The sequence below is a fragment of the Otolemur garnettii genome, unplaced genomic scaffold (assembly GCF_000181295.1).
Source record: "Otolemur garnettii isolate 467f Iridium unplaced genomic scaffold, OtoGar3 scaffold00021, whole genome shotgun sequence".
NCBI classification, from domain to species: Eukaryota; Metazoa; Chordata; class Mammalia; order Primates; family Galagidae; genus Otolemur; species Otolemur garnettii.
The window spans coordinates 20,783,947-20,798,607 of NW_003852416.1; the positions used below are offsets into that span (position 1 = coordinate 20,783,947).

At 44.6% G+C, this 14,661-nt stretch overlaps 1 protein-coding gene across 1 annotated transcript in view; it reads right to left on the reverse strand.

Annotated features, from left to right (window-relative positions):
* Window positions 1–14,661, reverse strand: part of ABCC2 (ATP binding cassette subfamily C member 2) — a 75,529-nt gene that overhangs the window by 12,359 nt on the left and 48,509 nt on the right. Inside the window, exons 19-25 of the mRNA XM_012803661.2 lie at window positions 12,844–13,024; window positions 8,604–8,733; window positions 8,187–8,313; window positions 6,293–6,512; window positions 5,987–6,141; window positions 3,225–3,380; window positions 1,529–1,728 (exon numbers count right to left, since the gene is read on the reverse strand). Of these exons, the coding sequence (XP_012659115.1) occupies window positions 1,529–1,728; window positions 3,225–3,380; window positions 5,987–6,141; window positions 6,293–6,512; window positions 8,187–8,313; window positions 8,604–8,733; window positions 12,844–13,024 (1,169 nt within the window). The remainder of the gene's footprint in view (window positions 1–1,528; window positions 1,729–3,224; window positions 3,381–5,986; window positions 6,142–6,292; window positions 6,513–8,186; window positions 8,314–8,603; window positions 8,734–12,843; window positions 13,025–14,661) is intronic.

Genomic DNA, 14,661 nt, shown 5'->3' on the forward strand with positions numbered 1-14,661 from the left:
CAGAGCCTCAAGCTGTCACCCTGGGTGGAGTGCTGTGGCATCACAGCTTATAGCAACTCCCAACTCCTGGGCTCAAGCGATTCTGCTGCCTCCACCTCCCAAGTAGCTGGGACTACAGGCACCTGCCACAATGCCTGACTATTTTTTGGTAGCAACCGTCATTGTTGTGTGGCGGGCTCAGGCTGAATTCGAACCTACCAGCTTAGGTGTATGTGGCTGGTGCCTTAGCTGCTTGAGCCACAGGCACTGAGCCAAGAATTTGCATTTTTATTTTTTATTTTTTTAATTTAATTTTTTTATTAAATCATAACTGTGTACATTAATGCAGTTATGGGGTACAGTGTGCTGGTTTTATATACAATTTGAAGTATTTTCATTAAACTAATTAACATAGCCTTCATGGCATTTTCTTAGTTATTGTATTAAGACATTTAGAATCTGCATTTTTAATTAAATGCTCCAAATGATTTCTTTTGATCAGGCTGACAAAGCAATGCCAGAATGAATCCACATGTCAGGTTAAAAAGTAAGCACCCCAGGAAGCTGCAATGAACCATGTGTAATTTCAGTATTTTTAAAGGGTGAAGGAGAAGCTAGAGGAGGAGGGAAGTTAGGTACATGTTGATCACAGGGAATTATAGTGGGGCTTTGTAGAGAACTAAAGAGTACATATATAGACATAAGTTATAAAAATGGACTTTTCCAAAGAAAGTATATTAAAATAAGTTTGCATCAATAATTCCATTGTATTGTAATGCAATACAAATATGTATATACCTTATAGCAAGGGTCTAATAAGATTTACTTATATGCATTTTCCTTCCTGGAAAGTCTCTAAGAAATAAAATATCTTTATAATCAAATTCCTGATCTCTCTACATTCCAAATAACTCAGAGTATTATCAGCCTGCCCTTAACACCTCAAGACATTTTGGAAGCTGCTCAAGAATTTTTCTTTCCTGGAAAATAGCTTCCTTCTCCAGGACACAGCCCTGCCTGCCAGGGCTAATGATACTGGAGAGTAATGCTCACCCTATGCAGGGATTCACATCACTTCCATTTCTGTCATCCGAGGTTTTATGTAAAAATTCCCAACTCTCCTCTCTGCAGCCCCCACTTCTTTCACCACCCTAAAAAGAGCATCCCGTCTCTGGAGAGTCTCATATCCATTTCCAGGAAAGCAGACACGGACTGTTCACTTTACCCGGCACTCGCGTAGTGCCGGGGTTGCAGAGGGATCATGAGTGCCATCTGACTTCCACCATAGACCTGGGAGGTAAGTTGTGTTCTGGCCATTGTAAAAACAAGTCAACAGATATTCCTTTGAGAGGTCAAGGCAAGTCATGCCTGGGCAATGGCAGAGCTGGCCCAGGGACCCAGTCTCTGACTCCACAGCTCATGCTCTCTTTTCTCTACTCACATAGTATGATGTGTGTGTGTGTGTGTGTGTGTCTGTGGCTGGCGTAAATTCCACACCACTGGCCACACCTGCCTTCTGTGGCTAATTTGAAACATGCCAGAGTCTCACCTGTTGGAGACAATCCAGGAAAAGACACATTTCTGGTTGTTGTCAATCTCCATCTCATTGTGATTTAGAAATCGCTGCTGGTGCTCAAAGGCTCGAATAACGGGCAGACCTGACACAGTCTCACTGAAGTGAGAGTAGATTGGGGACCTGGTGACGGAGTCCAGACGTTTCAGCTGGCGGGAAGTGGCCACATAAAACATCTGGATAGAAAAAGTAATGAATCAGTCAGTCACACAATCACACCGCATATGCCATCCCTCCTCCTTCCTGGCTGTGACCCAGTGTTCTTCACCTTGATGGCCACAGGCCACATCTGAACAAGACAGAAGCCTGCAGTGTCACATCACTAGTGTCATTCATCATGCTAGAGGAAAGATCCGAGAAGTCAGAGGAAGAGAATAATGGGAAAACTGGGGTTGGTGGGAAACAGAGGAGGACAAAAGTGAGGAGACTGTATCATAGCCTTAGAGGTTTGAATTTCCAAACCACATGAGGAGTTTTGCCAGCCTGACCTACATCCACCCCCCAGATCTGTACGTTTCCTACAGGACAGTTTCTGTACTGGCTAGAGAAATGGTTTCTGAAGGGAATGTGCAAAAATAGCTGGAACTGCAAGGGTGTGAAGTGGAGTGGGTAGAAAATGGCCAGAAACAGCAAGCTGAGGGTTGGGTAAAAAGAGAGGTGTCAGTGAAGTGACCAAAACTGTGCCTCAGTGGTGTGTGTGATGGTAAAGAAGGGGGACTGGAGGATTAGAGGGCAGGCAGAGCCCTCTAGGGCAAGGCTTAGTGGGATGGGTTAGAGGTGCTACTAGGTTCTATAGGACTTGCTGAAACCTCGGATGAGCTGGGTATTTGAGAATCAGAATGCAAAATGTTACACATAGAAGTTTCCTCAGATAATCCTGCTTCTAATTTGTTGGTTTGTTTTTAAGGTCAAAAGGCCATCATGGGGAGGACCATAAACCTGAGAAACTCCACACAAATACCAAGGGGAGCCACCCTAGCACAGGCCACAAGGCCACAGCTGACTGTGGGGTCTTCAGGACTATTTCCTCCCTGTGAACAGTTCATCTCAACAGCAACTTGTGAGACAAGGGTTGTCCCCACAGCTTCTCCTCCCCATCTATTTCTCTTATAGGCATGGGGTTCCTTCCTCTTGTTTCAGGTTCTCTATGAGGCATGGCTCTCAAGCTACATGTTGCCTCAAAGAATACATTGGAACTGAGCCTAAACCAACCACAGACACTCCAGGGAAAAGAAAGCGAAGTGTCTCTCCTGCTGAGAGACCTCCCCAGGAAGATTATGCCAACTCAAAGCCCACTGAGGAAGCAGCCATAGCATGACTTTTCTAGAACTGACCTACTCCATTATGGGGGTTCTCAAGGAGCCACCAGACATTGTCCAGAGCCAATCTCAAAGCAGTTTTGGATCCAAACATATTACAAATCTATCCCACTTAAGCTTTTAGAGGGTAGCAGTTAAGGCGAGGGTTGCTGTGAAAGGTACACCAATTGGTGCTAACACTTCAGTTTCAGACAGAGGTCTGTGGTCTCCTTGGTACATCAACACATGATTATATGGCCAAGATGCCAGAGAGGAGTGAACAACTAGCAGTAAATGAAAGGGAAGATTCTCAGGAAGGAGCCTGGGCTTTTATAAGGAGAGAGGAAGGAAGGCCTAGCCATTTCCAAACCTACCTGAACAGACACATAAATAATGCCAAGAGGAATGATGACAACAATGAAGATGGGGGTGGCCATGCAGATCATGACAAGGGTGCTAATTATCCCCAAGAAGCATAACATCCAGCTGCGGAAGGACATAGGAAGGGTGTCGTCCACTGTGGAAATATCCTAGGAATACAAGTAGGAGAGATGAGCACCAAGGTCTTCTTAAGATACTTCATTATATCTTCCTGGTTCCAGCAGGGAAGCTGTTCTATTCTGTGTGTTCCCAGTAACTCTTTCATTTAATAATTTCATGATATTTATTTGCAATAGACTGTACTGCTCACTCCAATAACCAATCTCATTTCTGTAATTTCTCCATTTTTCATAATCCCTCAAATAGATGTGGCAATCATCTTTAACCATTTTTAATAGATTTGGTAAAGGTTTTAACTCTTCTCTGTGAAATCATCATTTGTCGAATTTATGAAACCATAATCACTGTAAACTAATAGAGCCCTACAGGTAAATCCTGTCATCATGAAGCCAGTTCAGTTATTTTAACTTGACACAGGTCCTAATTCCCTTGAGTACCTAGATGGGCCTGGCATATAATAAACATTCAATAACATTTGTTTGAAGGCCCTAGTCAACAAGCCCTGTTCCCTATCCTTGATTGAAAAACAATCTTATACCCAAGAAGTTGTTTCCTTTGCCAAACATAGAGCTTGAAGGGAAAGGGAGGTTGTAATGAATGTGAGCCCTGCCTGGATGGTGTTCCAACCAAGGAATCCAGATGTGACAGATGGGTCTTACTGCCATATTGCCTCATGTCGCATGAAATAAATGAACAAATAAGAAAATTAATGAATGGATGGATAGATTGGAGCACCCTCAGGAAGTCTGGCTTGTATTTGGGGTCACCCTTGCCTAGATTTCTTAGAGGATTGTATCAATTCTATAGTTAGCAATATATGAGTCCAAATTATCTCTGGAGTTCCTCAAACTGCATCAGGGGTAACAGTCTTCCAAGAGAGAGCTCCAAATCATGAATGATTCCTGAATCTAATCTACCTTTCCCAAAGTCACATCAGACTGCAAATAATGGTATCCAGAATTGGCAGAGAAAAGAAATAGTTATCAGTTCTATGCAGATTATTCTAAACCCTTACCTAGCACAGATTCTCCATCTTTCTTTCCTCCACTCCACCTCCTCTTAAGGACTCAGCCATTGACCCCTTTCATCAAACTCCCTTTAATAGTCTAAGCCACCTCTCCCACAAAACTTACTATATGATTAATGACAGTTTCTTTTTTCACACAAAAGTAGTCAGCAAAGTATGACAATTGCCTAAGTAACTCACAGGAAAACCTCTGTGTTCTCTTTTCCAGAAGATTATACAGATAATAACATGGGAAAATATTATATAATCTTTGCAAAATTCCCATGAGAAATTTCTTCATCCAAATCATGTGCTGGGCAGTGCCTGTGGCTCAGTGGGTAGGGCGCTGGCCCCATATACTGAGGGTGGCAGGTTCAAACCTGGCCCCAGCCAAACTGCAACCAAAAAATAGCCAGGTGTTGTGGGCACCTGTTGTCCCAGCTACTCAGGAGGCTGTGGCAGGAGAATTGCCTAAGTCCAGGAGTTGGAAGTTGCTGTGAGCTGTGATGCCACAGCACTCTACTGAGGGCGATAAAGTAAGACTCTGTCTCTAAAAAAAAAGTCATGTGTTCTTTTAGGTTCCATTAAAGAGTTGAGAATGTATCAAATTGGTTCCAGTGACATCATGCCCACCATTTCTGCCACAGAGGAAGATGACAAATATGGACCAGTTACCCGCCTACTTTTGGAGCAGTTACTATAACCCCAGAACCTGGCTATGGGCCTGTGAGTTACATTTTCCGTTTTTGCTCCAGAGCCAAACAAATAAAGGTCCAGAGCTACTCAGACATTTTTAAAAAATGTATTCTCCATAAGCAAAGGACTAAAAATTGTGCTGATAATAGTTGAATATCATTCAGAATTCTCTGATCTCTGCTTCTGTTCCTGAAACTTCCATCTCAGATGTGCTAAAAATGTACAAGTTAGGTCTGGCTCATGGAAGAAAGCCACCTATGATATTTACATTTATTTATTTATTTTTGAGATAGAATCTCACTCTGTTGCCCTGGGTAAGTGCCACAGTGCCATCATAGCTTATAGGAACCTCAAACTCTTGGGCTCAACTGGTCCTCTGTCCTCAGCCTCCTGAGTAGCTGGAGGTACTTGTCACAACAACTGGCTAGTTTTTCTATTTTTAGTATAAATGGGGTCTTGCTCTTGCTCAAGCTGGTCTCAAACTCCTGAGCTTAAGCAATCCTCCTGCCTGAGGTTCCTAGAGTGCTAGAATTACAGGTCTGAGCCACCACACCCAGCCTCCCTTTTGCATATATATATTCAGTGCCCCAGTGCCTAATACAATACTTGGCTCATAGAAAGTGCTCACTAAATGCTGTTGAATGAACATGTGAATGTGAGAATGAATGGCAAGTCTTCCAGGATCAGTGGTAGCTGCAAACAACGTTTGAGAACCTGGTTACAATCACAGAAGAGGTCGATGCTGTGCATTCCTATATCCCCAGAATCCTTGGGACCCCACAGGAGGTGCTCAAGAAGCTTTTACATGCTGACTGGACAAAAGAACTAGAACTGAACAGTGTTGTCTAAGGGGACATGAGAATCTCTCCTTGTTAGAAAGAGAAATATCCTCAGTATATGAACATACCACCTTAAGGCCCTTGAGATACTTACACCAGCAAACCTGTTCACAATCCGACCTGTGGGTGTTGTGTCAAAAAATCTCATGGGTGCTAGAAGGATATTGTTCAGCAGTTGCTTATGCAAGATGTTTGATGCATGAGTGGAACCGTGGACACTCCAGAGATTTGCTATGAGCACACATATACCTAGAAATGAAACCAGTTTTGTCAGTACCATGCACAGAGATCCCTGAGGGCTCCATGCCCAGGACATAAAGGCAAATGCTTTCCTGGGTGCAGGAAAAGTACAAGGTCTAGGCAGATTCTGGGAGATGGCCACCATAGCCATAAGACATACCTTGTGCTGCTCCCAGAGCTCCATAGACTCCAACTCTCAAGTCTCTCTGAGAGGCTGGATAGTTGGTACTGTTGTAGATTTTAGAGTCACTGGTCCAAGCACTGAGCCAGAAATTGGATCCAATAAAAGCCACAGAATTCATCACAAAGCCAAAGATGATGAAGAATATTGAACACCATCCCATTGCTCGTAGGTACTTCAAGTAGACCGAGAACTTCACCTGCAAAGCCCCCACCTCAGTATTAGTAGAACTCCCTCATGGCTTTTGATGAGGAATTACCTGGAATGCCAATCACAAGGAGTGGAATGCCTGGAAATGTGGGCAGCAGTTAGCAATATTTGGTAGTCTGTGGTAGTCTGCACTAGGCTAGGATGGATAATAGATTAATGCTGAAATATGGTACAGGATAAATAACCTTCAGGTTATTCATGAGCTTCTAGAGGCAATTAAGAAGGGAAGATATAAAAACAGAGTGAGCCAGATGCAGTGGTCGGTGCCTGTAATCAGCTACTTGGGAGGCTGCGGTGAGAGGATCATTCGAGCCTAGGAGTTTAAGTCCAGCCTAGGCAACACAGTAAGAAATTGTCTCTAAAACAAACAAACAGCATGGAAGAGATGATGGGGTTATATTGCAGATCTTGGAACTTGTGGTTTTAAGTTTAATTAATTTGAATAGTGTGCTCAAGGTCTGATATATAAATACTCCCTGGCTCCGAGAATTGTATACCGGAGCAATTGTTCTCCACTAATCAGAATGACATCAAACACTCTGGAAGTGTGGGATAGGCTCGGTGCCTGTGGCTCAAGTGGCTAAGGTGCCAGCCACATACACCTAAGGTGGCAGGTTTGAATCCAGCCCGGGCCCGCCAAAACAACAATGAAGGCTGCAACCAAAAAATAGCTGGGTGTTGTGGTGGGCACCTGTGGTCCCAGCTACTTGGGAGGCTGAGGCAGGAGACTCGCTTGAGCCCAGGAGTTGGAGGTTGCTGTGAGCTGTGAAGCCACGGCACTCTACCCAGGGTGACAGCTTGAGGCTCTGTCTCAAAAAAAAAAAGGAAGTGTGGGATAAGGAAACATGTCATTCTTCATGAAAATATGATTTGATAAAAATCCCACAACTTTTGCTAACATTTTAATAATGAATTAGAAGATTTGCAGAGGACATAGGACATATTGTTCCTGTAGATGTTGGGGGGCCTCACGAAGCCACACACAAACCCTTTTCCCCTCCTCCTCCTCTTCCATTCCTCCTAAGAAAAAGACACAAAGGATCTGCTTAGCCTCACTCCCCAGAAGTTTGCAACAAAAGACCCTAGCCTGAAGGCAAGCTGTGGAATGTGCCCCTGCCATGACCCCATATAAAAGAGGTCTCTAATAGTGACCCCCAACCCCCACTCCGTGCAGATGCATCTTTGCACTGCCCATGCTGGTCACTCTCCCCTTTCAATAAACCTGGTCTGAACATCTTCTCTGGGCCTTTCAATAGATGTGTATGCAAGTCACATCTAATTCTTTTTGTTTGGTTGGGGTTTTTTGGTGGTGGGGGGGGTGCATAGTTTCACTTTGTTACCCTTGGTAGAGTGCTATGGTGTCATGGCTTACAGCAACCTCAAACTCTTGGGCTTAAGCCATTCTCTAGCCTCAGCCTCCTGAATAGCTGGGACTACAGGCGCTTGCCACAATGCCTGGCTATTTTTTAGAGATGGGGTCTTGCTCTTGCTCAGGCTGGTCTCCAAGTGAGCTTAGGCAATCCACCTGCTTTGGCTTCCCAAGTGCTGGGATTACAGGAGTGAGCTACCGCGCCCAGCCCCAAGTTGCATCTAATTTTATAATTTGTGAATTCCAAGCCTTACATCATCTCAAATGCTATTTTAATTTTTTTGTGGTGTTCACCTTTCCAGTTTCCATGAATTCCTTCTCAATTAGTTTTTGTCCTTTCACTTCTTCCTTCTCCTTCAGGATGTTACCATTCTGAGTTTTCAAGGAGTTTTTCAGGGACTTCTGATGCCTGCCACTGGACCTAGAATTGAGAGATGGAGAGAGGGAAGCGTCCCTGAGCATGTAGACACTACTGAGGGACAGTGACACTGACAAGCAGATGTCACAATCACTTAGCATCAAAGCACATTTCAAGGCAGATGGCCACGGGAAACTGACACAAACCCAACCCTTCCCTCCATACAAGGAACCAAAGGAAGAGCTGTAGTGTCCAAGATGTCCACTCTTTCAGGAAAAGCCCATGGAGAAAAACATAAAAATCAAATGGAAATACGGAAGTGATGAGGGCTGCCAGCTGAGCAGGTGACCAACCTGCGGCTAAGTGATCGACGGAAGCTGTTCTCTCTTTTCATGGTCATGGAGGCTGCGTCTTCAGGGATTTCTTCTATACTGGACACTAGCCCATAGTCATCATTGTCTTCTTCTTCACTGCTATCATTGACTAGGGAGGCATGTCAGAGGTTAGAGAAATGGCTGCACAGAGCTCCCACAGCCCTACCAACAAAGAGGGAGAACTCTGCTGATCTTTCTGGCTTCAGCAAGGACCCCAGATGTACACATAGCCTGGGGTATTTGACTCTATAAATACTAATGTAATATGTACTAATCTAGTATGTACTAATACTAGTTAGCACATCATCTTACTGAGAAATACTGTAATAAAAAAGAGATGGGTTACTATCCCACGGGAGGATAAAATGGTCAAAAAGGAAAAGAAAACTCGCAGAAACTTCTAAGTTCCTTTTTTTTTCTTTTTCTTTTCCTTCTTTTTTTTTTTCTTTAGAGACAGAGTCTTACTTTGTCACCTTTGGTAGAGTACCATGGCGTCACAGCTCACAGCAACCTCCAGCTCTTGGGCTTAGGCGATTCTCTTGCCTCAGCCTCCCGAGTAGCTGGGACCACGGGCACCTGCCACAATGCCCAGCTATCTTTTGTTGCAGTTTGGCCAGGGCTGAGTTTGAATCTGCTACCCTCAGTATATGGGGCTGGTGCCCTACTCATTGAGCCACAGGTGCTGCCCTAAGTTCCTTTTAGAGTATATAAGAGGATTATGGTAGACAAACAGAAGAGTCACCATTCCAAGGATTGACCAAAGAAGTAATTGTAAATTGAAGATGCTCATCATGAAGTTCACATAATGTAACACATTTGTATTAATTAAAAGGATTTATAAGACATCTCTTAAAAATAAAATAATAGTAAAACAAAGTGGGACATCTGTGGGAATGATAGAATAGGGACCTCCAGAGATACACTCCTCCACAAAAATAATGAGAATACTGGCAAAAGGAAAGGTCAAAATCAGCTTTTTCAGAACCCTAAAATTAACCAAAGCCTTATAACAATCCCAGGAGCATTCTTTTTTTTTGTTTTTGAGACAGAGCCTCAAGCTGTCACCCTGGGTAGAGTGCCATGGCTTCACTGCTCACAGCAATCTCCAACTCTTGGGCTCAAGTGAGTCTCTCGCCTCAGCCTGCCAAGTAGCTGGGACCACAGGCGCCCGCCACAAAGCCTGGCTATTTTCTGGTTGCAGCCATTATTGTTGTTTGGCGGGCCCGGGCTGGATTCGAACCCGCCACCTTAGGTGTATGTGGCTGGCGCCTTAGGGAGCATTCATTTTTTAAAAAGAATGACTGAGGCCAGGTGCAGTGGTTCAGCCTATAATCTCAGCATTTGGGAGGCCAAGGTAGGTGGATTGCCTGAGCTCACAGGTTGGAGACCAGCCTGAGCCAGATTTTCATCTCTTAAAATAGCCAGGCATTGTGGCGGGCGCCTGTAGTCCCAGCTACTTGGGAGGCTGAGGCAAGAGAACGCTTGAGCCCAGAAGATAGAGGTTGCTGTGAGCTGTGATGCAATGGCACTCTACCAGGGGCAACAAAGTGAGACTCTGTCTCAAAATAAATAAATAAAATTAAAATTTAAATAAAAGGCTGAAATTTGGTAAGAACAGTAATCTTGGTGGTGATTTAAGATACATATTATTTTCATCCCCTTCTCCTTAGTGGCTATAGCCATGAGAACCAGTGACCCAGAAGCCACTGGTGGGGGCAGATTGGGTTCATTCCTGGAGAATTGCCATAATCTCACCTCTACAGAATTCCCTGGAAAACCCTCACCACAGGACCTGTCTTTATTTGCCCTAACCTGGAGCTAGTTCAAACAATCAGCAGCAGTTATGTAACATCACAGCTGCCTGAGGTGGTGAAAACAGATGGGACAAATCATAAGCTGACCAAAAACTTAAAAGGAAAAGCTGGGGAATTACATGTCCACAAGAGATAACTCTGATACATTCCTGCCAATCTAGACAGGCACACATATATGTAACCACAAGCCAGAAAAGACTGGAGAAGGCCCTAGTCTCTCACTGCTGGGCTGACCACGTTACTCTCTATAAGTACGAAGCAAGGACTAATGCAGAGATGTGAATTTCTGGAGCATTTGGGCCAATGTCAATGCCACTTACCTTGCCCTCCTGCCCTTCTCTTCATTCCACCAAGTCCCAAGTCCCAAGTCCCATAACAAAACACAACCCAGAGCTAGGCTCTGGGGCTTATGAAACTTCTCGGAAATGTCCTCTCAATATTTACCAGAACAAAGGCTTACAGGGCCATGTTGCAAACTATCTTTTGTACACAAAACATAGGATTTTTCAAAGGCGGTCATTTACCCATGGGGGTTTATAGCAGAATCCTGAAATGCAGATCCAGGCAAATCAGAAAAAAGTGTTTAGAATTAGCATAAGAGGCTCAGCGCCTGTAGCTCAAGTGGCTAAGGCGCCAGCCACATACACCTAAGGTGGCGGGTTCAAATCTAGCCCGGGCCCACCAAACAACGATGGCTGCAAACAAAAAATAGCTGAGTATTGTGGCGGGCGCCTGTGGTCCCAGCTACTTGGGAGGCTGAGGCAGGAGACTTGCTTGAGCCCAGGAGTTGGAGGTTGCTGTGAGCTGGCTGTGATGCCACAGCACTCTACCCAGGGGGACAGCTTGAGGCTTTGTCTCAAAAAAAAAAAAAAAAAGAATTAGCATAAAAAAACTGCCCAGGTGGTGGTGATGTGCTTGGCTGAGCAATCCTCTGGATGATCAAACATTAGACATTGCCCTTTGCTTGGGAACTGCACTCTCTACTCCGGCAGATGCCTTTTGCTTTCTCCAGGCCAGTACCCAGAAAACATAAAGCCTGGTAAAAGGCTTCAACTCTTGCTGGGCGCAGTGGCTCACATCTGTAATCCTAGCACTCTGGGAGGCCAAGGTGGGTAGATTGCTTGCACTCAGGAGTTTGAGACCAGTCTGAGCAAGAATGAGACCCCTGGGTGTGCGCCTGTAGTCCCAGCTACTCAGGAGGCTGAGGCAAGAGAATTACTTGAGCCCAAGACTTTGAGGTTGCTGTGAGCTATAATGCTACAGCACTCTACTGAGGGCCACAAAGTTGGACTGTGTCTGAAAAAAAAAACCCCGTTGACTCTTTTACTTCTTCTGGTCCCTGATCCCCCTGCCCCAACTGCCTGGTCCCTATTACCCCACACCATCCTGTTGTTTGTTCCTGCCCTGTTTTCTTTCAGACTCTTGTACTCCCCAGCATGGTTTTAAACCATCACACACCCTGACCTCATAGTCAGAATATGCTTCTATCCTGACTATCTCTAGAATGTCCCTGTATGTGCTTGATCTGCTTTCTTGGTGACTGCCTGCCTGGTGACCACCACCTGAAGCTGCCAACTGGCCCTATGCACAGAACTACTGCTAGCAGATCCTTGGGAAGGGCTGCAGTAAACAGGGCTCCATGGCTGCTGTTCCTATGGTATATAGTGAGACTGTGCAATTGCTATGATTTTTTTCTGGTTCAGATGCCAGGGGTTTTGGTGTATTAAACAAGATACCTTTAATAGGACTTACCAAGAATTTAGAATTATACTATTAGTACCAGTTTTAATGGATTTGGGGTAGTAGTTGGGGTGTCTATCATATGTGACTAGAGTCAATAGGAACATGGCATTCCTCAAAGAGGGACCTTGTGCCACTGGTGCTCCTCCCACAGGGTTCTTCACCCAAACCTTCAAGCACACCCTTCTAAAAAATATTCTTTGATGGCACATCAGACACCAGATGAATAGGATAAGCCACCAGTTCAGCCCAGGCAGAGAGTTTCAATTTCTGAGTGTTTGTTTTGTTTTTTTTTTTTGAGACAGAGTCTCAAGCTGTCGTCCTGAGTAGAGTGCTGTGGCATCATAGCTCACAGCAACCCCAAACTCTTGGGCCCAAGAGATCCCCTTGCCTCAGCCTCCCAAATAGCTAGGACTCTAGGCACCTGCTACAACACCCAGCTATTTTTTGGCGTAGGCTAGATTTGAACCTGCCAGCTCCAGTGTATGTGGCTAGCACAATAACTGCCTGAGCTACAGGCACCAAGCCATTTTTTCTGGGTTTCTTTACAGAGACACAGAATATGGAATCTGTGAGTTGGATTAGTTCACTGGATGCTGAACAGTTCAGAATGGTTTCCTGCCCCACACTCTAAGTTCTATCCTGTTCCAATCCTTCTTACATACCTGTGGCTTCCCCTTCAGGATCCGCATGTTTTAGGAACATCTTCAGATTCTTAGCAAATGCTCCTTTCTTTGCCAACAAATCACTGTAGGATCCTTTCTCCAAGATGGTGCCATTCCCCAGAACCACGATCTGATCCATTTGGGGCAGAAAGTGAATGCTATGTGTAACCAAGACTCGAGTCTGTAAAAATAACATTAAGCTGTGTTAACTATGTCCACCCTTTTCCCTGGCATACTCTAAAAAGAGAAAAACAGACATGTCCATCCACTCTGGAGTTTTGCTCCAAAATGTGGCCTCAACACATGGCCTATTTTACTTCCTTTCCTTCCCAGAACCTCATGGTGAAACCCAACTCTGTGCATGAGATGAGACTCATCACTGCAGATCTACTCAGTTACTTTCCTACAGTGACAATGAGGTTTGCCCTACACACATTCTCCTCCACATACCTGGGTAGCCACTGGTTGGGCTTAGGAATGTCATCTGAGATCAAAGCCTATCAATATAACGACTATACAAAACTAAATAGCAAACTAACTGCCCCATTCACTTAATTGAACTAATATGACCTCCCTAGATTCTTTCAGCATGTTAGAGGCATTATGGGACAAGAATATTTCTTCCTGATATCAGAAACTTGTCATCCCCTGTATTTCTGTCTATGGACTCCTGAGACAGGAGCTTCAACAAAAGACAAACAATTACATGTCACTAATAAGGTTCAGTTAGGTACTGAACACTTAAGCCGGGCTTCTGGAGAGAGGGCCTAAGCTCACTGCCTCTGCTCACAGCCCCAGAGAGAGTAAAACCCTCTTATCTGGAATATCCATCCAGGAGATGCTCATCCTTTAAGTTTCAGCGCAAAGCCAAGTCTCCTTGTGCCTTTCCTCAGTCCTCAGGCAAGACTTGGGCATTCCGCCAACATTCCCCATAGTTTGTGTAGACTACTATTAAAAGAACTCCTTCCATACTTCTGACCTGATGGCTACAAATTGGGGGTTTCCATAACCCTCCCCCCATCAGGTTCCATAATTTGCTAGAATGGCTCATAGATCCCAGGAAAGCACTTCACTTGTGTTTACAGTTTGCTTAAAAGGATACAGCTCAGGAACAGCCCAATGGAAGAGATGCACAGGGTAATGGGGTGGCAGGAGGTAGGGAGCTTTCAGAACCCTCTCCACCTACACTACCTCTCAGTACCTTGAGGCGTCCACTAGCCAGAAAGCTGCTCAAATTTCATCGTTCAAGAGTTTTTATAACCCAGTTTCCAGTCCCCTTCCCTCCCTAGGGGTCAGTTAGATAGAGCTGAAGGTTCTAACCCTTTGATCCCTTGTTCTTTCTGGTGCTCCTCTCCCGGCTGAGACTATCTAAAGCTCCTACTCTAAGTCACACATTAGCGTAAAGTGTGATCCAAAGGGGCTCATTATGAATGACCAAAGGCACTCTTATCACTTAGGAAATTCCAAGAGTTTTAGGAGCCTGTGCCAGGAACTGAGGACAAAAACCTAAATATATTTATTATAACCACAGGTCCAAAAGTACTTTTTATCATAAGCAATCAACCTAAGAAGCTCAATGTTAGTGCCAGGGAATAGGGGTCAAATTGGCCAGTTCCTGCATGAGCCATGACCTCGTGATGGGAGCTTCATGGAGTGGTCTCCTAGGAGACCAGTCCAACATGGTATCACCTAAGAAGCCCAGGGTCCAGATAAATCAGGAACTCTGCTTCAACACAACAGCTGTCCTGAGGGATGTGTGTGATCCTTTCTTTCCTTCCCACCCCCATCCTCATATCTTCATCACTTTTTTTTTTTTTT